The 23,980-nt window shown below is 38.6% G+C and overlaps 1 protein-coding gene across 5 annotated transcripts in view; it reads right to left on the bottom strand.

The window, feature by feature from the left end:
* ATP8A2 (ATPase phospholipid transporting 8A2) overlaps positions 1-23,980 on the bottom strand; it is a 295,095-nt gene that overhangs the window by 229,553 nt on the left and 41,562 nt on the right. For all 5 annotated transcript variants that reach the window (XM_072326477.1, XM_072326474.1, XM_072326472.1 and 2 more), the window contains 13 exons: positions 23,754-23,799; positions 21,729-21,769; positions 19,823-19,896; positions 17,175-17,244; positions 14,827-14,954; positions 13,681-13,792; positions 12,873-13,038; positions 10,565-10,692; positions 9,780-9,857; positions 8,785-8,873; positions 7,982-8,026; positions 6,685-6,760; positions 124-229 (listed from right to left, as the gene is read on the bottom strand). In XM_072326477.1, coding sequence (XP_072182578.1) covers positions 124-229; positions 6,685-6,760; positions 7,982-8,026; positions 8,785-8,873; positions 9,780-9,857; positions 10,565-10,692; positions 12,873-13,038; positions 13,681-13,792; positions 14,827-14,954; positions 17,175-17,244; positions 19,823-19,896; positions 21,729-21,769; positions 23,754-23,799 — 1,159 coding nt within the window. The remainder of the gene's footprint in view (positions 1-123; positions 230-6,684; positions 6,761-7,981; positions 8,027-8,784; positions 8,874-9,779; positions 9,858-10,564; positions 10,693-12,872; positions 13,039-13,680; positions 13,793-14,826; positions 14,955-17,174; positions 17,245-19,822; positions 19,897-21,728; positions 21,770-23,753; positions 23,800-23,980) is intronic.

Raw genomic sequence — 23,980 nt, 5'->3', positions numbered from 1 at the left:
ATCTTTTCAGAAGTTTCTGGACCTTCCTTTCATTGCCATCCATCCACTCCTTACATCTCCCCATCAAATAATAATAATAATAATAATGATGATGATGATGATAAAAAGAAAGCAGAAACCAACCTGGAGAGGAGGCCTGGTAGATTATTTTATTTCCTTGTCTTTCAGGAACTACAGTGTGACATACAGCCAGCAGAGTGAGGAACTCCTGTATGTGTACAGCTGTGGGCTAGACAGAACAACAGGAGAGTCAATTTTAGTGTTACACACAAACAGTGGTAGCTGTCCCCCAACCTGAGCGGATGATCTCTTAGATCACAAACAAAAAAACCTTGAAAAAATAAAATTAAATTAAAAAATAAATAAATCAATTCCCTGATTGTAGTCGTTTTGTTACTTGGCTCCAGAACATCAATACAACAGAGTCAAAAGCCAGCGTTAATCAACTATATTGCCAAAGATAAATGTTCCACTTAAGTTGCAGAGAGCAAGGACATCTTCCAAACCCCTAACACAAACCCCCTAACAGAAGTACCAATTCTGTAATTACAAACTAATTCACCCTCAGCAAGTTTGTGGATGACACCAAGCTGAATGGTACAGTCGATACACTGGAGGGAAGGGAAGCCATCCAGAGGGACCTGGACAGGCTGGAGAAGTGGGCCCATGAAAACAGAATGATGTTCAACATGGTCAAGAGTAGGGTGCTGCACTTGGGCCAAGACAGTCCCAGGCATTTATACAAACAGGAGGAAGATCTCCTTGAGAGCAGCCCTGTGGAGAAGGACTTGGGGGTCCTGGTGGATGAGAAGCTGGACATGAGCCAGAAGTGTGTGCTTGCAGCCCAAAAAGCCAATTGGGTCCTGGGCTGCATTAATAGAAGAGTGGCCAGCAGGGAGAGGGAGATGATTGTCCTCTTCTACTCAGTTCTTGTGAGGCCCCATCTGCAGTGCTGTGTCCAGGCCTGGGGCCCCCAACATGAGAAAGATGTAGAGCTCTTTGAGAAGAACCAGAGGAGGGCCACTAAGATGATCAGAGGGCTGGAGAACCTCTCCTATGAGGAAAGGTTGCATGAACTGGGCTTGTTTAGCTTGGAGAAGGGAATGCTCCGAGGAAACCTCATTGCGGCCTTCTAGTACATGAAAAGAACATATAAAAAGGTGGGGGAATGGCTGTTCATGAGGGTGGATAGTGATAGCACAAGGGGGAATGGTTTTAAACTGAGGCAGGGGAGGTTTAGGTTAGATATGAGGAGGAAGTTTTTCACCCAGAGGGTGGTGATGCACTGGAACAGGTTGCCCAAGGAGGTTGTGGATGCCCCATCCCTGGAGGCATTCAAGGCCAGGCTGGATGTGGCTCTGGGCAGCCTGGTCTGGTGGGTGGTGACTCTGCTGGGGGGTTGAAACTAAATGATCGCTGTGGTCCTTTTCAACCTAGGCCATTCTATGATATGATATGTAGCACCCCAAGCTTCACACAGGCAAAAGGTGTTTGCCAAAAGATAATTAAGCAACAAGCTCTACTACTTCGGTAGCTTCCAAAACAGCTTTCAATAGATTCAAAGTAACCACACCAAAATTCCACTCCTTGCCACTGCACTCCGAGTAAAGAACGTGCAGGATGGATAGCAGCTAATTAATAAGCAAAAGTAACCATCGTGTGCTGATACACGGGAACACATCATCCAGCCAAGCAGAAATTTCACCAACAGTCTCTACAACTTCAGCATCATGACAACACAAAATACAATGAATCATTCAGACTGCTTAGCCACCAGGTACATCCAAAACACTGAAGATGTCATAACATTGACACACCACTCATCAGCAAATTCTGGCAATTATTGACATAGTGATTTGAAGAAGAGCTCCCTGTCCTTTTCTTTCCTCCTTTTACCCCCTCCCTACCCCTTCTCCGCCCAATGTTTTCAGTCTCATAGCAGTCAGGAATGTTACTCAACTGCCCAGGCATATTAAAATCATATGCTGTTCACTCCTTTACTAGGACACTTGGCTGAAACCATCTCACTTCACAGTGCTCTGATCATGGTACCCACAGTTGCACTGACACCTTAGAACACAGCATCCATTTGTACAGCAACGGAGTCGTTTTAGCAGAAATTCACTGAAGTCATCCATCAGCTTGCAAACTTTCTTGAGTTTTGGTATATGAAAAAAAACCAAAAACCATATTGTTTCCAAAATTCTCATTTGGACAGCTTATTTTATACTTTCAGTGACACTATATATTTTCAGTAGTATTACCTGAGCTATCAGCACATGCCACTGAATATACTCTGATGTGTGAATTCTTCTCAGAAATACAGTACTAGAATGTGAAATACACCACACTTATTAAACAACATCCTTTAACCACTGAACGGAGACATTAAATACAGCTCCATCAGAAAGGGAAATTAAAAATGGACCTTCTCTTAGTTAAAGCAGCAGCATTCACAGCTGGCTCTCAGACATCTTCATACTTCTCCACCTACCAAATGCTACATCAGTGTTTTACACAGACCTTTATCTTTGCATAGAAACTGAGCTGCATGGTCACATGCCACCAAAATAACCACTGTTGCATCTGACATGCAGAGAACAGAAGCTGTGTTCAAGAAAATGAACAGACTACACAAAACCAAGGAGCAGTGTGAGAAATTATAAGCTCACAGCAAAGCACAGTTCAAAGCACCGCTGCTCCATTATTCCAGTGAAAGCCATGGAAGACACCTCTACCTCTCAAAAATGCACAGCCTGCCAGACTGTCAACTCAGCACCCACTGCTGCAGACCTTCAATGTCCTTCTCACAACTTTATCACCCAGCCTCTTTGCATGCTTTAATAGTATCTGTTCTATCAACTAGAAAAATCTGTCTCAGGTAACATCACTGATTTTAATCATTCCTACATATATTTCTGCTTACAATCCAGCAGGGTAATTCGCTGCTGCCTTGGTATTTTCATATCTCACAATGGACACCATGGCAATCTCCCAAATCTACAGCAGCTGATCACCAGACAGAACCCCAGTTTAGCTTATCAGGCCAGCTCTTCCACACAGCTGTCATTTGTTTCCTTTCTATATTGCTCCAACAATGATATAACTTTTATTGCACTGGAATGAATCAGTACAGAATGTTTGAATGTCTACTTCAGAGCTATGAACAGCTCATTCTCACTAATGGCTTCTGTGGTACTGTATCCTCTGCATCACCTAACGTTTAATCCCAGCTTAAGATGGAAGTATCACAGGTTAAATGATCCTGCTTAATTACTTGTTTTCCTCTATTTAAAGCAAATCTGAGACACTTTGTTACTCAGATTCTTACTGATGGTCTCTGTGAGTCATTCCTCCTAAGTTTTCTTTAACACTCATCTCTATATTCTCCCAATTCCACCTTTTCCTCCCTCCTAAATCTGCAGCAGGAACAAAGCTCATTCCAGGTTCCTTCTTCTTGTACAAACAGCTCTGGGTCAAAGCTATTGCATCTCTCTGGATAATATGAGAATCGCCCAGCTTCAATAATTTCCGATGAGACAAAGATCTCAGTGAAGCAGCAAAGCTTTTATTAGTTATTGCAATGGTGGGTGCACGCCCCTTTATGGCAAGGGAGAAATTGAGCACTTGATCAGTTAAACTCTTCTCATTATACCTTTTTCCTCACACCACATGTTTTTACTTGCCTGTTTCTATTGACTAGGTACTCCAGGCTTACAATCTATGCAATGTATTTGTCAATCCAATTTTCCATATGAGGCCTATCACCAACCTATTGTTTTTAGGATCATTTTGTACGTTTCCATGGATACAGAAGGCAATATTTCTTGAAGCTGCTATAGCTGTTTCATCCTATGCCAGGCATTCCTTACCCTGCTCTGTATTTTTCCTTCCCTTACTACTTACGAAAGCTATATTTAAGAACAAACCCACATCAGAAAATATCTAAAGGTTACTAAGCCCCAATTCCTGATTTATGACACCTATTATACTGTGCTAGCAAGCATAAATTCAATTATATATTTACATGTATTTAGCAGTCTTTCCCTTGTGAATTCCTTCGCATAAGCTCACATTGTTCATGTGGGTATTGCTCAAGCCCTCTGGATTAGTTTCTTACCCTGGTCAGGTTGTCCTAGCTTCTGCTCTATTCTGTTGCTCAGCATCTTTCTTGAAGCAGCCGTTTCATAAGAAAGAAGTAAGTTCACTAAGGGTCTATACCTTGGCACTGTTAGTTTCTACTGCAAAAACACAACGTAACTCTCACAATAAGGTCACTGTGGAATGCTGGCCGTGAAACCACTCCATCAGTGATATATCCCACTGGCTAAACTTAATTCACACTGCATCTCTAAAGTACAAGCTACAGACATGTAGACATGTTGAGACAGTCTCATTCCTGGAAGCAGTCTCTGAATTGTTATCTACAAAGCATTATCTACAATAAAAACAGATATGCCTTTTTTTTTTTTTTTTCCCCTTATCTAGAAGGCACAACATTAACCGTTATCAAGCAAAACACAGAGCACTGGTCAGAAATCTGTTATTAGAACTTCTCATCCCTTTGTATACATGTTCTCTGTTACCCAGGGGGAATAAACACTAAGATGAAACTTGGTCTTTTGGAGAACAAACTATCTGCAGAACTACATATCTGCATGACGCACGTGCCGTTAGGAGTCACTCACTCTGAAGAAACTGCATTATTTTAGCTAGATACTCATAGCCTGAAGTTACAAGGAGGGTACATGTAGAGTTAAATGTAATTTCTTCACTCACTTCCAGCAGCATCAGATCAGTGCCTCTATTATGTTTCCAGATAAGCTAGACTGATAGATTTCTACACAACCGGTCTAAAAGTGATCAACAGAACACTAAAGCACAATTTAATAACGTGACCGTGAATCAATGCTGCCCATTCTACCAGTGACAGCTAGTAAAATACTTATCCATTTCATTACCAGAGAAAATTATAACTCAGTACCTCAAAAATATATAAAAATTCCTACTGTTTTGCTCATTAAACTATGTGGAGAACTGCTGGGGATCCAGACATGCTGATCACCTCTAGAACAGGGAAGCTGGTAAGGCTGGAAGTGGGTGTAGGAACTTAGTCAGGAGCACATAAAGAGGTACTGGAATACCAAGTGAATTAAATACAAGTTTATCTTGTCAAAACCATTGAAAAATAACCACTGATTGAATGACTGTACTTGAGTAAAAGAAAAATGTCCAAATTCCATATGCAGCACATGAAAAATCAAGAGTAAGAAGTATTTCTTGTCAACTGACTAAGAAGTGACATAGAAGTGCATATGAATCAATACATTTCTCCATGTGGAAAATATTGCACCCATTGGCACTCATCAACACTTGCTGAACATTTATGGATGTCGTGGGTTAGCCTAAAATCTACCTGCACCCAAGACAGGGGGGCAGTCGGCCCGCAGGCCGCCGGCCCAGAAGGAAAAGAAAAAACAGGGAAAAGGAAATAAATACCGCGGCAGCGATCTAAGGAGGCACACTTATTTACTAAAGACTATATCGGAATACAGAATAACACAATATAATACAATATAATTGGAATTAAGGCTAACAAATCAAGTAAAATAAGAGAGGGTGAGTCCCGAAACCAAGAGGCCTACTGTAACTCTAGGCGAAACGGCTGGAACGCTCCCACACGGCTCTCCCCCTGGCTGGCAGGATCCAAGAGAGTGAGTCCAGCACTGAAGTGAGATTATATAGTCCTGGTCATATGACTGATCGTGGTGCTCCCTGGGACATGTAGTCTTCTTTTGTGAGCAGCAGATTCGTCAAAATTATCTATGCTTAACATGATGTTATGATGTGGAATACTGATAGCAAAATTACAAAGTTGCAAAACCATGACAATGGAGACCAAACTGTGTGTGTGGAGCCCCATCACCTTGAAGAACTTAATGCAATGTAATTAAATAATCCTTCAGATATCTGCACTGTGATGCATTTCAAGTTATTAATACCATAAAGCAAAGCAGAAAGCAAAGCTTTGCAGCAGAAAAACAGCATGCAGTAGGTTTATTTTAGACACTCATATTAAACTTATCCAGATAAGTTACAGAATTTATACTGTAAGAACAGTCTGCTAACCAAGGTTGTTGTTACAGTTTGTGCTTGCCAGTATCCAAATCCCATACTGTGGGATGGCTTCTGCAGAATAGAAGGGTCATGATTTCTTATTTTTGTTCTCCTTTTTTGCAAGTGATTTCTTCTTTTAATAGCTACATAGTTTCTAAATAAGAAGGGAACTGATAGTTCTAAGGAGTAGGTCCCCTTGGGACATGACCAATTACACAAAAAGTGCCCATCGCTTTAGGTCTCAGGCACTGTAAGATTAGGCTTGCAATTAAGTCCTAATCTTCTACATCCTTTACAGAATCTCCATCATTTACAGCATTTTAGGCAGGACTCAACACAACCACCCTGTAATGCCCTGAATTATTGCTAAAAACAAAAGGTATTTTAACAGGAAGAGGTAGGAGGAAGCCAATTTGTTTCCTATTTCTCTCCATGCTTTCATCTTTTTTATGACAAATCTATAGAGCAAACTTAATCACAAAAGCAGATTTGTTTAGCATTCATTTTCAGACTCATCTAGAAAACAGGGCATTTAAGAGACACGTGACATTCATGAAGTAGACTTACATGGTCATTTTCGATGTTTTGCAGCAGTCTTGGGTCATCAAACTCACACGATTCACTGGTAGGAGGAGGCAGCTGGCTGCAGAGCAAGACAAGACAAATGTACCAGTCACAATGTTGCCATCCTTATCACTTCATCTCTTTTTATTACTTCATCCATTTTGTTGGAGAGAAAGAATTAAAATCCTACTGCCGTAGCAAGTATAGTGAAAAGATCATACGACTAACACACAGAATGCTGAAAATAATTAACACTCTCTTCATCGCACCAGTAAGAAGCCTAGAGGGGTATGTCTGGAAGTGTTTTTCAGCATTCAAGTGTCAGTACACCTCCCAGGACCGGTGTAGCAGAAACAGCTTTTAAGTGTTCTTAAAATACACTGATTTCAAGTTTCCTCTCAAGTCAGTGAATTCTGCTTTAAGTTGACTCCTGGAGGACTGTGAGCCTACATAGTCCAAATTAGTATCTGGAAGAAATTCTTCCACAGAGCTCACTAAAGGAAGCATATCGGGGGGCAGGGGGAGGGTAGGAGAAGTTAACAAAGGAAGCAACAACACAAAGGGAGAGAAGCATCTACAGAAATTCCATCTCAGCAGAAGTAGGAGCCTCTCATACCAGCTTCTTCCTAAAAGTAATCACAAAAATTAGAAGCACCAGAAAAGCTTAACTTAAAAGAAGCAGTTTCCTAATAGCACTTGGTGCCTACCTGTTTCTTTAGTGGTAACTCACTTCTTTCACTTCTTACCCGTATCTGACATTCAAAGCCACATTGGCCCTCTCGGTTCATTCCCATTTCCTGTTAACCTGAATATGCTGCATTGGTACCTCCTGTGGACAACTTCTAGGTTTTCACTCCATTCTATAATACTGACACATCTAGCACCTTCCCAACTTACCAAGTAAATCATAACATTTCAACTAAGAAACTCCTTTGCTTCTTGTCAACTTTGAGCTTCACGAAGCAAAGGAATAGCTGTACACTTATCTCTGGAGACTGAACGTAAAAGTTACTCTTAGCCTGTCACTTTGTTGTTGACAGTTATAAACAATCACTGCATTAGCAGGCATCCATGCCAATACAGCCACTCCTTATCCTTCACCCTCCTGTCTCCACCATCTTCCCCCTGTGGAAAAAGCTGCAGCACCACCCACCAGCCCAAAATGCTTTTCAAACAGGAGCCTACATTCAAACACATAGTTCCCTTGGGCCTCTTTCAGTTTCAAAGTTGAAAGCAGTCTGTTTATACAGTTTGTTCCCACTCCGCTACATAGAATACAAACACCCTGGAATATATTTACCTGAAGTCTTCTGATGAACGTTCTCTTTCCAACTCCGGAAAATGACTGAGGGATAAGATGGGGAAGAAAAATAACAAACCCGTGAAGCATTAATTCCACTTTGCAAACTAGAAAACAGGTAGAAGGCAGAGATCGATGTGCCATCACACATACGTACAAGTACACACTGAAATCGCAGGTTCAAATAATATTATCTGTGTTTTGAAGTATCTAAATTAGCTACCATGAAACTCAAAGACTATTTTACATGCAGACCTTAAGAGTAGCCTTTAAAAATTAGCAGAGACCAAAAATACAGCATCTGAAAGCCAAAAAGCCAAGTGCTATGAAATACTGCAGTGATTCCAAGAGTTCCTTTTGATAAAAACAGAACAAAAATAGCCAAGTGGGCATCTCTCCTGTACAAGGAAGATTCAACTCTTGTCCTCTGACAACAATTACAATTATTTGACTGTAGTGAAATTCTCATTATTAGAGGGAGTCCTGGAAGCAAAATAGATTTCTGCCACGTCATCTTCCCTCTGCAAAGGGCCAGACAGTATTCAGCACTTTTGTTTTAATTTCAGTCAAAAGCAGACAGTTAGGAAGCAAGTAAGATTTCTTCTCTTCTCATGTAAAGTATTCCCCAGGTTTGTGCCTTGTAATTTGTGTCACAGGACATGAAAATGAAAGCTATTGACTGTGATCGTAAAATACATTGCAATATACAGGGAACAAAACGTTCTAATGGTACTCTGATCTAAAAGTATCTACCATTACCATGCACGCGTTTAGCTACAGAGTTTCTAAGGAGTCATACCTACCCATATGTCACTCCAGCAATACTGCATTTCTTGAAGTTCATGATGTTACAAGTTAGAGTGCCTGTTTTATCTGAAAACAGGTATTTTACCTGGAAGAAAAAAGTTTAAATTTAACTTGCAAAGTAACAAGACTGAAATAAATGGAAAACAGATAAAAGTTTAAGGAAAATTCAGGAAGAGACCTAGGACCCAGAAATATCACAATGCAGATTTATTACAGCTTCATTTGTCTTACCAAAACTAAGGGAAAACAATCAAGAAAGCTCCTTAATGGTATTCTCTCTTATTTATCTGTAAATGCAGCAAGGATCAAGTAGTAGGTATTAATTGCCACAGCTCCAGTTATACTGGCTTATGCAAGCTCAATGTTGACTGAATATTTCAGTTGTATTAACATCATATAGCAAGACAGGAAATTGAAGTAAAGGTTCCTGAAGAATCTGAAGCATAAACAGACTCAAGGTCCCCGCCTTCCATAAGCCACAACAAATGCATGGTGTTTGTAACAAATATCTTATAACCACAAGTTTGTATACAGTTATTATTAAAGGAAAATGGAAAAGCTTGTCAAGGAACACAATCTAAGCTAGGAATGACACTGCATCTTTTTTTACTTCCATTTCTTGTGTGGCAGTAAGAAACACGAATGACTAAGGAAGACCAAGGCTGTTTGGGGCTGCTCTTTAGCCAAACATAGTACTGTATGTCCTGTTCTGGTACAGACCATCACAAGCACAGATACCTCAAGGACAAAGTCAGTTCCAAGAGATGGCAGGAAATACAAACTCAATTCTCAGGTTTAAAACTGCTTTTATGACCTTAAACCTAACCCTATCATGCCTCATACTGGCAAGACTTAAACTAATGAAAGTGAAGAAGTTGCATTAAGCAAGCCACAATGCAAAAGAACAAAGCATGTTTGTACAGCATTCTTTCACACCGTCCATCTCCCCAACTATACAACAAACATTACACTTCAGAAAGCTTTTGCTTACCTGCCCAAGCTCCTCATTAAGATTTGAGGTTCTGGCCATTGCAGGTGTGTCTGTTTCAGGATAATACATGTCCATGTCCTGAAATGAAAGCAAAATTAGATGCAAAATGAACACTAAAGTCTCCAGTCTTCTTGTATTTCAGAAGAATTGCTAAATCTTTACTGGAAGTTCAAGGGTTAATGTATATAAAGACAAGGAATATCTCTCTTCTACTTGTTCATGTACAGCTCAAGAGGTGTGAGTTTTTCCAGTACATAACTGAAGAAATACACATTCTGAAGTCAAAGCTTGCCTGAATAAAGGTATAACCATTTTGTAGCATAAGGCACCACCAACTCATGTCTTTAGAGAAATGTCATAAATAGCATGACTCATACCAGAGTGGATCTGAATACCAACCTCAAGATTTAAATGAAAAAAAAACAAACAAAAACACACACACACAAAAAAACCAACCAACCTCCCCCCCCAAAAAACCCAAACACCTCACCCAAACAAGTCTAGTCTTTCTGTCTACTGTGGCTGAGAGAAGCTATAGGGTTCCATGACTAATTCAGCTTAAAGACTTCCCTTATCCTCAAAACCTACAGTACATGAAAGCAATTATTTATACAGCAGAGCTCCCTACAACAAAATCTTTTCATTTTTTGTGGAACATGGTACTAATACAAAATAAATCCCCTGAATTTTGTCCTGCCCTCAAAACCAGAAATTCTGGTAAAGATTTCAGGCTCTGTATATGATTTTGCAAAAGTGACTGCAATACACCAATTCTTGTTACTTACCCAATTTATAAAAAGAGCTTGGGTGAATTTGACAACTTCTAACGTCACCAAAAGACTGATTGGAATAAGGTTGTTGTACAAGATAATAAATGTCAGCAGATTGTACCCAAAGTTGACAGACAGCATTTCTGTGGATGGAAAAACATAAGACAATCATACAGAAGGCGGGAATCTCAGTGGCACAGAATAGTGACAACCATCTTTCTGTAGTTGGTCTGATCATATTTAATAGCACTAAAGTAAATAGTGTGTTAGCTTAGTATAAGAATCTTTCTAATATTGATTTGAATATTACATATATAAAGACACCCACAAAACACATGCCTGGAGATAGAACACACTATGCCATGTGAAGAATAAAATTGTTGAGGCTGTGTATTAAAGATAAGAACACATTCTGAGAATATTTTGCTGAGCAGATGGTGAGATGTATGATGTTCCACACTAACCCAAAATTAGAGATTTATTCAATGTGTCAACTAATCCAATTAAGAGCCAGCAATAACACTCATAACGAAGCTTGACTCTTCAGAAACTATCCTGTATATCTCAGTGGAATTAAAAACAAAGAATAAAATTTGTTCTAAAAGCTGCCAGCATTGGCAGACTTGAGAAGTCCTTCATTCTAAAGAAATATGAGCAAGCAAAATGACACAGACATCCAGAGAACAAACTAATTGAATCCTGCTTAGGCAGAAGTTAGTAACAGAGACAATGTTGGGCAAGTTGCCCAAATAGCACAACTGCTCCTAAAGGGAAGGAAAAGCATTTACAAACAGCAGACAGAAGTGGTTCAGGATAGACATAGGATAACAGCTCCTCTCCATGGTGCTGACCACAGCTTTTTTGCAGTAGACATAGTCTCCATGTTTGCATTTTGCACTGTTATTGAAGCTTAGGAGGCACACTGAACAGCAGAGCCCAGTACAACAGGGTTATATCCCATAACTAAGCAACTTGAAATGATGGCAGAGGAGCAAACTAGGAGGAGATAGAAGCCAAAGAGTTGCAGTTTGGACTCCAAATGTGAATACAATCTTTATACAAATTAGACATTTAATGAAAATTCCAAATCTAGCCTGACAAAAGTATTTCCCACGTGTAATGATTGCAGAAGTGATGGAAACTGTGTGTTCATTTCCAGGAACACATCTATAGAGACTACTATCTAGTCCTTGTTTATTTCAGGTCACACCTGTTCCACATTAGCTCAAGTTTATGAGTTTGTTTCACTCATCTTTTCTTCCTGCCTTCTTCATCTGAAGGCATGAATTTAAACTTCCTCATTAAGCAGCAAGGTGGAGGGCACAAAATGTAATTTAAGAATTGTCAGTATTGCTACTAGAAGACACTGCAACTAACACAAATTGGAGTTAAGCCTGAGGCACTTCCACGCTCCTCCCATAAAAGCTTTTTCCCCCCCATCAATTACTATCATAATTGCGTTTTGTTGTGAAAGTGCTGAAGATACTTTTTGCCATCTGCTTGTACCATCATGAACAGGAAGACAATTTGCAGTGAGAATCATTTTATGAACTGCATCTCAAGATGATTTTAACAATACACTTAATAAACCAGATAATATAACCCCCAAAACATAGATCTAACAGGCTGCGATGCATTTCATTCCTAAGTGTTTGCGTGCGGTCCAGTTTTTATATCTGAGCTAATAAATTCAAGGACTACACAAGAAACCACAAAACCCCTTTAAGCATACTAACCTATCAGTTTTCTCATTACAAGTGACAGACAACAAACCAAAGCAACTCAAACACCACCAAAATCACAAGCAGATAAATCATGAGATTTAGCATGCACTCAAGTTATCTACAAAAGACCTGCATGTAGAAAAATTGGAAAAAAAAAAAAAATTGTATCAAGACAAATCCTTTTCTTCCAAATAGAAGCAAAAAACTGAAGTCGGTCCCATTAAGATGGACACTTTCCATCTTATAGTCAGATACAATCTATTTATGATACATATGGCAACAATACATATTCTACTCTGAAAAGAATTCTGTGGAAGTCTAGATGCATAGGATCTCCACAGGGGTGAATATCAAATGTGAACATCAACCACCACTTTTGCCTCTGTGATATTTGCCTAACCTTTAAAACATTTTACTAACAGCAGCCTCACTGGCCAGCTAACTTAAGTCAGCCTATACGCCAAACAAACAAACACACACCATCAAAAGTTAGTAATAGGCATTGTTTCTTATGTTTTTCTCTGTTTCTTATTTTATCAATGCATTTGGCAGACTCAGAACCCTGGATAGACACATCCCAAAACAGCCAGCATACTCACCGTTAGATCCAAGGTACCACACAACTTCACCATGTGTTCTGTTCCACAATAAGGCACCTACAGAACTCACAAGGGCCATCACCAGGAGAATACAGAACAAAACCAGGATCTGCATGTTGGTTACTTTCTCCACATTTGATCTCTTCAGAGGTGCTTTGGTTGAATTCTGAACAGAAATAGCAAGAATCAGGTAAGCGTTTATACAAATAGTTGCAGAGGCAAATTCACTCTTTATTTTTAATGTCAGTTATAGAACTTAATACTTCAGCTCTACGTAGATCAACTGTGTACAAAGACCAGAAAGGTCAGAATAGTAGCCAGGGCTCCATACAACAGCTAAGCGCACAAAAGACTGGAGGAAGAGAAACATGCAGTACAAAAGAGCTCAAGATTCTCCTAGCTGATCATTAACTGTTGACCATCAGCAAAAGTGAGCAGAAAAAGCACTTCAAGCACTCCCTGCCACTAAGACAAAGAAAAAAATGAAGTCTTAATCTGTCTATCTTCAAGTATTAACAGTAGGCAGCTATTATCATTTCTTCAGCTGCTAGAGCTCAGTTTTAAATGCTGTATAGCCAATAGACAATTTAAAAAATAGAATACAATTAATTTTGGTTGCATATGAAGTATTAAGACATACACCTCCATTAGTTTTTGAACATATACAACTTCAAGTACATTAGTATACTTGCACTCCTCATGCTTCTACTTAAACAGCTATAATGAGTGAAACCATTTCATGAATTCAAGTATGAAAAACAAGTAGAATACAGAAAAGAACACACACCCCAAATCTTTGAAGACTTACCTGCATGAGTTTTGTATCAAACCCTGTATACACAACAATACCCAACACCCACTGAGTGTTTCTCAGTTGTGCGCCTCTTAGCAAGATCTGGTCTGGACCAACTGGAACTGGGCTGCAAAGCACGAAGCAAACAAGCATCTCTCAGTTCTCAGTAACAATTTAGGAAAATAGTTCTCCTTTCAGCTTTAGCTTCCTCTCAGCTCAAGAAAAAAAAAAGGAAATATTTTAATCACCTTATACTGTCCACTGTCTTGCAATTATACACACAATACACAGGTTTCATTCCTCTGTTGAAAGACTAATCTATGCTAAGCACAGCAGGAAGAAGTTGACGCAAGGGAGCTCCTCTAGTTTCCCAGAACGTGAGAACCTGTGGCAGATCTCTGCTTCACTTTGGTTAATAAATTCTCTCTTTCATATTCAAGACAGAGAAGCATCACACTTGCAAAGAGACCATCCACTCAAAGCAAGCTATAACCGTACACATGCCATTAAAGAAGCATTTTGGAAGGGTTGCATTACCTATGTGATTTTTCAAGTAATATGCAAGTGATCTTTTACTCTTCTTGCATCTGTCACTATTCTGCTTAGTCACTCAAATAGACAGTTTTGGTGCAAGGAAGCAAGTACAGTAAGATGAAACCTGTACATTCCTGCTGATGTTTCAAGTTCTATTATTTATAGTCCTAAAATCTATTTTCTCAAAAGTTCTTTCCTTTCAAGAGTTGCAACAGATCCAAGTCATACTGACAGAAACTCCAGATTCTGGAATCATTTTCCAATGTGGAACTGAGCTTACTTTAGCTCCCACTGGAAGATAAAGCTTTCCAGTTTCCTCTGCTCATCTCCTGTTGCAAGACAATCCTAAAAATAAAACCATTTCCTTTGCTGCTTCCAAAGTGCCACTTTAGCTAAAGAACAATGATGATTTCAAAGAAGCCACATCTCCCCCAGCAAACAGAAGACTCCACAGAAAGGCAGAACTACATCATCCTATACTAACAAATGCTGATTCACAGCTGTTGGTTGTTATCCTTTTCCACTACACCACCTAAAAACAGATATACGGTTAGTGTTGCACAGGAGAAGCATGCAGGAAGTATCAGTCATAACCAAAGGAGTTTATGACTGTTATCAAGCTGATACCTTTGACCATCTAAGCGTAAGGTTCCAGTGAAGTCATACAGATGACGGTTTGGTCCTTCGCATTCTATCCTTCCAGACACTTTCATCAATTCCTCTCTTGACTGGAGATTAGCAGTTTGAGACAGTCCCTGCAGAGATCAAACCAAAGGAGATCCTCATCAAAAACTGCTGTTAGAAGGCAAGAAGGTAGGAAGAGGTACTTTTTTCTAATAGTTTATAATTACAGATTCGCTCAAGTGTTTTGTTGGTTTGTTTCCTCATTTTGTGTTTTTATTTTCAGACAAGTAGTCCCTAACTTTCCTGAAATATTTAACTATTTCAGGCACATGTGAGCTTGATTACAGAGATCGCCTTAAATCCCTCTATCCAGAATGTCAATGCACAATCTCTGTGACAAGAGAATCACAGAAAATTCATATCCATCAAACATGAAGTCGCACATGTGCAGGATGAAGCAGGAGACAACAAGCCAAAACAGGCCTGGCTTTTCTCTCAATGTACAGCTCTGCTGATGTGTTACTGCTGCTAAATGTAGTCATTCTTAAGTGTAGACTCTTATAGGTCACTACATGCATTATGTTCTGATTGAACTCAAGGTTAATTTTCAATCCAATATGCAGCTATAATCCAACATATTGCCACTCCGTCTCAGGCACTGCACACATGAAATTTCATTGCTTTTCAACACCGAATGCCCCTGCTTGGCTAAGAGTGATCCCCTCTGAGTTTCTTTTAGCAGTCTGACCACAGTACCGTAAGCCACAGCAAGTTTTTAAGAGAAGTCGCCCCCCATCAATTTTGTTCTGTTTTTTGGGGGTCGTTTTTTAAACTGAATTTTAAGCCTGTGTCCAGAAGCAAATAAAATCTGACAGGAATGCATGATCTGATCTACTGGGCTGACTCAGAACAGGAAGCCATGTTTTCGCAAGTGTAGCAAGCAAACAGCAAGTGTATATATTCTATAATGCATATAGATGTTATATGTTTTTAAATATGTTATACATATACACGTGATTTTGAAATACTGATACAATCAAACTCATTTTTTGTAACTCTCTCGGAAAGAGAGCAAAGATTCTCAACTGTTTCTAAGCACCACAATGAATAGGATTTTGTCAGCAAAACTAGAAATAAATGACCAAACTCCATTACGTACCACAAACAGGGAACAAATTAACTGAAGCATAATGAAAAGCTCCTTTGAGCACTCCAGAGGGAGAAGGAGCAGTGGTGTATGTGACAGCAGAAACTGCAGCTCTGACCACAAGTAGAGGCATTCTTCATGTTTTTAGTAATAAAACCAGCACTTGAAACCTGCTTGTTCTTTGGAAGCACCGTGTATCAACACAGCTCCTTGATAAAGTTCTTTTCACTGAATTACTAGAAGTGCTTGGGTTTCCCAGTAAAATTAGTATTAGTGAAAAGTTGCTTGATAAAAAATTCATCCATCAATGGGCACAGATTGCCTAGAATTTCACCTCCACAGTTTGAGGACTAATGGTGTTAATACACTTTTAGTATAGAGGATTTTAGCTACCTCCCCAAAAATATAGAAAAGTTAAAAGAAAAAATTTTCATCCAAAGATAGTAATAATAATAATAATAATAATAATAATAATAAATTGCTGTTTCCAAGTGTTTTTACATAAAAACTCCACCTCCAGGCAAAAATTTTCACAGTTTAGGGAAAACAAGAAGCACAAATAGATGAAAAAGGCTTCACTACTGCCTGAAAGTCTATTATTCCAAAAGCTATTCCAACAGATCCCATTCATCATTTTTTAGTTTTTAATTTTAGTTCTGTATCTTGCAAATATGAATGCAAGACCTACAGTTATTTCTCAGTACAAACTATATGCCAGAAAATCCATGCCAGACTTGACCCAACCACAATGTCACATTAATTTAAGAGTGACACCTCAACACCTTCTCAGTATTAGTGCTATGATCAATTCAGTGAGGCAGAGTGAAAATCTATTTGAAGTGTTTCGCGAGTCAGGTTAAAGTTAATGCTCTCATAACTGGCAGGAAAATTGGTCGAAGCTCTCCCTGGACCTCAAGCAAAATACTACCAAGGTCTGCTTGATTTACCTTTATAACCTTATACCCTCTCTGTTTCCTCTAGATTGGCTCCTTAGACTTGTACACAAACCATTATCGCTTGGGTTTTTTTTCTGTTGAATAAAAATGTTCACTGCAACCTGGAAAGAGATGTAAATTTTGTTTGTTTGTCTTGTTAGTGTCATGACAACAGCACTAATACTGTTGTCAAACAGCCTACAGTCCGCTTAGTAGATAGCACCTGACACCTAGAGGAGAAATAAATGGCAAAATTCAGTTTATTTTACCTGTCGTATTTTAAGATTCGTCTCCCCATCAAGATTAGCTGTTTCAATATAACACATGGCTTGAGGTTCGCTGTAAGGAATATAACAAGGATTTAGATACTGAAAACGTATTACTTTTTATACAGTACATTTGCATTAAGTTGTCCACAATACATGTCATCAATAAACTGAAGAGAAAAATCACATAGGTGGTACACAACTACGAAAAACACGTTGAAAATACAAGTGCCCTTGAATCTGAATGCTCTCATGCATTTAACTATACAAAAATACAGGACTAAATCAGGTTAATAAGAATTTAATAAACCATGATTAATTTAGATTTCTGAAGTTGATATTTTACATTGAATTCCACAAAAACCACCTGAGGTTGCAAGAGCTGTGCATTGATGAAGTAGCAAACAGTGTAAGGAGAGGATGCACTTAGAAGAGAGCAGTGCTCCCTACTATTGACTTTGTGAACCATGCATACTGAAGCTGTGATTCACAGGACCAACTTCTATGCCCAGAAGTTGCTCAGCTGTATCTGAAGACACTGCTAAACAGCTCCTCCACACTTTGTAAAGAGTCAGGGCATAGTTTGATGAGATTGAAATTGAGGGCTGTGATTTGCATCTACTAGAGATGCTTTTGTCTTTATCTAAAAGGGCAAAAATTCTTCTTCATAGATACTTATACTTCAATTAGACTAATTTTCAATTAGTCATGGCCCTTCCTATTTCTAAATTGAACAGTAGCGCATAAGCATCTGTAATAAGGAAACAAAGTTCTATTGGAGATATTACTTCCTGACATCGTGCTTAAGATTGAAAAGCTCTACATGGCACCACCAAGACTGTTTTCATCGCTGGCTTCTCAGGTTGTTAGGGAACACCTGTTTCCCCTCTGGACCTCAATCCCATGTCTCCAGTCTATCACTTTTCTTACTCTTGAGAAGTTGCTTTTTGCTTTCCAAAATAAACCATTACTTAAACAGCAAATATCCTTAATCAGCAGGAGTCAGTAACAAATGCTGTTTAGGAAAAGCTTTGTTACAAAACAGGCACATATTTCACAGTAAGAAGATTTTTAACTGATAGATTTTTCTCTCCATTAACTGTTTCTTCAAGAAGAAAGGTGCAGCGTTTGTTCTTTCTCTCCTCCTGTGTGGGCAAACCGAGCCCAAACTCAATGATGTTACCATCTATTTTCAATTCAACTCCAATTTTACTTGTTAGAAACACTTCGTCCTCTACAGCTGAGGTTGTCAACTCAGGGGAAACTCTTAAAACTCTTAAAATGCAGTTTCTTGTAAATGTACATTCCCACAGAAACGTAAAAATGTTTCCATGCAAAGCTGTGTTTGGATTCAAACTACTTCTCAATTTTCCTCCATGAAAACTTATTCTGTATGCAAACTTCATTTTACATCACCTTTCTTCTATAAGGCAAAGAAAGAAGAAGATAAACAATTGTTTATTTCAACTCTGACGGTTCAGACAAAAAAATTAACACGTTAACACAAAGCAAACAATCCCACCCATTCAGAGCACACAAAGCCTTCTGGTGAACTGAGGACACTTAGCATTGTCATTCAGGAGAATTATGGAAATCACACCAATTGTATAGCATTCGCTAAGGCAGTTCTGCTATTTATTTCAAGCAAAGCTCCTAGAACTCAAATACTTTGGCTCTAATTCTTCAGTTACATGATTAGCAGTGACAGCAGGTTAGTAGAATAATAATAGATCGAAAAGCTGACCCATCCAAGTTAAGGCATAAATCAGAAAGGTTTTTGGTTGTTTTTTAGTATGGTATGATAAGAAGATCAAGCAGAAAAAGTATTTCTCAACACTGAAACAGAAAGTTACCGAGAGTAGCCTCACTATCTCTGTGTGAAGGTTGAAAACTGCTTATTATAAAAAATGGTTTTGGTTTGAACCAAACCATGGAATGAAGGTTCTATCCTTGATCACATAACATAGTTTGAAGAGATCGAGCTTCCCATTTCTGAGTACCAGTGAAATGTTTCTATGAACTAACAACCAGCCTTCATTTTCTGCTGTATCATAAAAGTTGTGCTACTTTCTGCAAGGCAAAAGGAATGGTACTCAGTTTACTACTGCTGCCATATTAGAGATAATTCAACACGGGTTTGTGTTCAACAACCCAAAGACAAAAAGCACACAAATGAAGCCCAAAACCTGTGCTACAGGTTAGCTACTTAAAAGCCATCTGGGCTAGCCTTTGAAATTACTGCTTGAAAAGCTTTAGAAGACATCTTTGAGCAGCAGGAAAATATGCTGGAAATTCAGTGGAATTAATTGGAAGACAACTTAAGCTTCCTTGATTAAATGAAGGGGGTCCTCAAAAAGCCAAATGATTGCATCAAGCTTGTACAACACATCTTCCACCTTCAAAACCCAGTGTCAGACTTTGTATACTACAAGCACATCATACTACCAAGCCTTCTTTCTTATGAACCTATCAGCAATGCTAAAAACAAAATCATTGCCTAGTAAAGCATGCTTTAACATTGCTGAAATTTAATTTTAAGATGTGGAGAAGATGTAATGTTATCTGATGTCTGTTTTTATTAATACTAAATACAGAGTTTAGTGTCCTCTGCACCTCAGTTCATCAGATACTTCCACACCCAAACAGGATACCTGGAAGATATAATGATCATGTCTGCTGGAAGATGTTGCCCATTGGTGACCTTCACAATATCGCCTACTGCTACCTGTTGAATCAGGGGCAGGGGTGCAACAGCATGGAAGAGAAAAACAAACAGTTTGCTTGTCTGCAATGTTAGTTTGTTATTGTCCTTCACCCAACAGAACATAAACATGCACAAAACAACTACAGACAGTGCTACTGAAAGTCAGAGTACTTTTCACTGCAAGATTATAGATCTAGTATCAAAGCTTCCTGTTTCTTGAAGGCAAAATAATATATATATGTATATATATAGCTATTTGTCTGTAGAGAATACACAATAGGGAAGTATGAATTTGTTGCAGCAAATTTTAGTAGAAGTGATCGTTTTCTTCTATAATTCAGCTATTATCCATGCCTGAACTATTTTTTTTTTTCATTTAAGCACAGTCTTATCTAACCTACAGAAAGATTTTCCCTGGTTAAAATGTACCTTTGGTACTTGAAGAAGATGAAATTCAAGAAGAGTTTCTTCTGTTTTTTCTCCATATTACTTACCCAGTCACTGTTACCTTCCCTTAACACTATTTAGATGCACTGCTTATAACAATCACTAACAAGAAGCTTTGTCTCTACAGACAGATAGCATCAACCAGGTCTTTTCTGACCTACAGTCACTTGAGATCTGCAAAGTTGTAACTTTTGGAGTACTGAAGACCTAGGAGTTTCCACAGCACCTGTCACAGGAACTCTGTCCTTCTACAAAACCCATGCAACTCTTTCATGACAGTAAGCCAGAACTGCCTAATGTATATCAGTTTTGAGCAACCCACGTACTGCTTACAGCCCAAAACGTGCTTCAAATACTTGAACATACAAACTTATTAAAAATGAAACAGATGGCATGATTGAACAGGAAGATTCATTAGTCTTATTTGGATCCCACTGAAAACAAATTCCCTTGCTTCGTAAGCTCAAGAAGTACCAGAAACCTGTCTTAAAGTAAACATGTTGATAACACAGAACAGTTATTCCCTAACAACATATGCAAGCATAAACAATATGCAAATGCAAGATACAGACCAATGCAAGAAGTATTTGAGAAGACAAAGGGTATAAGGAAAGAAAAAAATAGATTCCAAGCTCAGCTTCAAATATTACCTTTGAGTTCACTGCCTTCATATCAAACAGGACATGGAACAGCATAAATAACCATAACCATGAGGCCTCAGAATCCCCAGAGATCTTTAGTTTCTGCTATAGTCTAACACTTCAGCAGGATTGCGTTTAGGTCTCCTGAGGTAAGTCTCATTTCTCTGACGTTATAGAAGACTGTACTTCAGCTTCATCTATTAGTTAACAAAACTCCTTTTGTCTTTAAAAGGAGTTAACGGCCACAATTACATCAGTGCACACTGAGAGACTTCAGAAAGTTCTACAGATAAATCTCAGCTTGTTCCAGAACCAGGTTTCAATACAAACTGTATTCAAGGTGAAGGTGGCAGCAGGGCTTGTGTTCCTTACTTCAGTAAACAATTAGCATCCAAACATAAGAGCTTTTTAGCACAGGAACAAAAAACCCTGTCAGATTTCCAAGAGAAGTAGAGCATTGCAGTGAAAGTTACTCTTCATGGACTCATGGACTGAAAACAAAATACTATTTATACACTAGAACATATAAACTGTCAAGAAAGAATACAACAGTTTTGCAACATTTGTTTGTACTAAGATATAAAGATCAGTATATAGAGGCTTTGCTCAGGGCAATTTTCACTATTACAGAAGAAAGGACCCTTCCCACCTTAAGTCACAGGGCACCCATAGGACATATTAACTCCAGGCCTCCCCCTTTGTTCCAGCAAGAAAAACTCTTGAACAATTTCTCCCACTCTCTACCCTATCCCTAATTTTATTTACCTCTTTCCACACGATGTCTTGCCACATCCCATTTCTTAGAACTGAAAAGAGAATGTAAACTTAAATCAGAATAAATACCCAAGATTCAGACAAATTTTGAAACAATTATCAGCACCGACCAGGGTCAATGTTGCCTACATTGAATATAATCTCCATATACACCACATGAAGTTGCCCAAGACACAAAACACTGGCTCCAAGCCTAACACACTTCAGCTCCTAGCATAGTTGCACATGCTCACTTGAAGAACAACTTCCAGTTGGGTTTCTTCCAAAGGCAATTTAATTCATATATACCAAACCCACTGTAAACCAAGTCAACGCATTCCATGGGAAACTGAAAACAGGAAACATGCTTTGAAGCTACACAATAAAGATCAAAAACTAAACAGAGATAAATGCAAAGTCTATATGCATGTTAAGGAAGCAAGCATCTGGTCACTGAAGGTGGAATTCAGAACATAGCTAAGCAGACAATGGATGTCTGTTTGAGGTTAAACATAACTACTCTCTACACTGATGACATGGCCTAGACTTCACTCAGCTGAGGAGTCTAAGTATCTAAAAGCACATACAGAAGCTGAATTTAAAAACACTGTAATTCCACTCTGAACATAAATAAGCTTTTCATACTTATAATACATTTTTTCACTCTTACAACTCTCACAAATGTGCCTTTCTAAACCTCCTCTTACAAAAATGATGACAGTTTCTGGTAGTATATTCTTTAAACTATATTTAGAATATAAATGCAAAAAAATACAAATTGAACTACACCAAAACAATTGCTTTTCAATTGCTAAGTTCCAGTTAGACCCATAAGAATATCTTGTGTTCTTTAGACCATCTCTCCAGAATTACTACGAGCTTCCTCTTAAGTGTTTGTCAGTGCATGTTCTCTATCCATAAATGGCTTAGACTGAACTGCCTACATGACCTTGGAAAAAGCAGCCTCTAATGTTATCTATAGCAAGTTCTGTTGTACTACAGCCAGTTAACTGCAGATTTAACAGGATTGATAATTGCACCTGCAACATCTTCTCAAACTTGTAGGAAAAAAATACCTTAAAGAACTGATAAAGCAACGCTTTCATTGTTGTTAATGATGTTCATTAATATACAATCTCAGTGACTAATATAACCTCTCAAGCACACTGAAAATATTCCTGCATATATTTGGCCAGTTGAACTGAAGCGTGGATTTAGCATGCTATTTTGATCCTCACATTCCATTAAGTGCTTCTTTAGCTTTCTGACACTTAAACTACATACAGAATCACAGAAACAGAATCATTTAGGCTGGAAAAGCCTCATAAGATCACCAAGTCCAACAACTTGGGAAGAAAGATGCTCTACTGAAAGTTCAAGTCGCTTTGTTCAGTTTTGCCTATAGAGCTCCACTGTGGAACGTCTGAGAACACCAAGATCCTGTGACTGCAGAGTGGCTGTGGGGTAGCAATCAATAAATCCTTGCTATTTTCTGCACAAGTTTTCAGCTAAGGAAAAAGAAAATCAAAATGATGTCTTGAGGTAATCTGTGTCAAGCAGTTTCAATATGTTAGGGATAAACATAGGCATTTATGGGAAGTCTGTTATTCTTCTCTTTTGCTGACACCTCAAAGAAGGCACATCCACAGAATACCCAGAATTCTTCCTATATTTTAAGGGCAGCACACACACATAATATATATAATATAGTCAAGGAAATATTCTGGAAGAGGAGAAAACTGTTCTGTTTTCATGGAGAAGCTGAGAACTTCACAACTTCAGACAACCCTGAAATTCAATCAGCTTTTGAACTGTAAAAGCTCACTCCTAACCTCTCACCCCCAAGTGCCTCACAGTCAGCATCAAACATTTTGTACAGTGCAGTCCTCACACACCAGCAACCACCTACTCCAAAAAGACACAAACTTGACACTATAGTGACAGCTTCAGCAACAGAAGTCTTTATTTAAAAAAAAAAAAAAAGTACTATATTATTCACTATTTGCACGTCAAATATTTAAGATTCTTTATTCTTACCTACTGTTTTCTTTTTGTTCACTGCACTGTCTGCCTTATGTCTTTTCTGCAAGAGAAATATTTCATTACAGTTCATTTCATGAAGGTTTCCAAAAACAATAGAGCTAGAAACATGACATGCTACGAGAAGATACACTGGGTCCGTCTTGCCTGTATGTTTTGAAAAAAGCCACATTGATTACCTAAATCTGAATGGTTTACAAACAAAATAATGCAATTTCAAGGCA

This window comes from Excalfactoria chinensis, chromosome 1 (genome assembly GCF_039878825.1).
Source record: "Excalfactoria chinensis isolate bCotChi1 chromosome 1, bCotChi1.hap2, whole genome shotgun sequence".
In the NCBI taxonomy this organism is placed as follows: Eukaryota; Metazoa; Chordata; class Aves; order Galliformes; family Phasianidae; genus Excalfactoria; species Excalfactoria chinensis.
The sequence above is the reverse complement of the archived record's forward strand: the minus strand, read 5'-3'. Positions and strand labels throughout refer to the sequence as shown.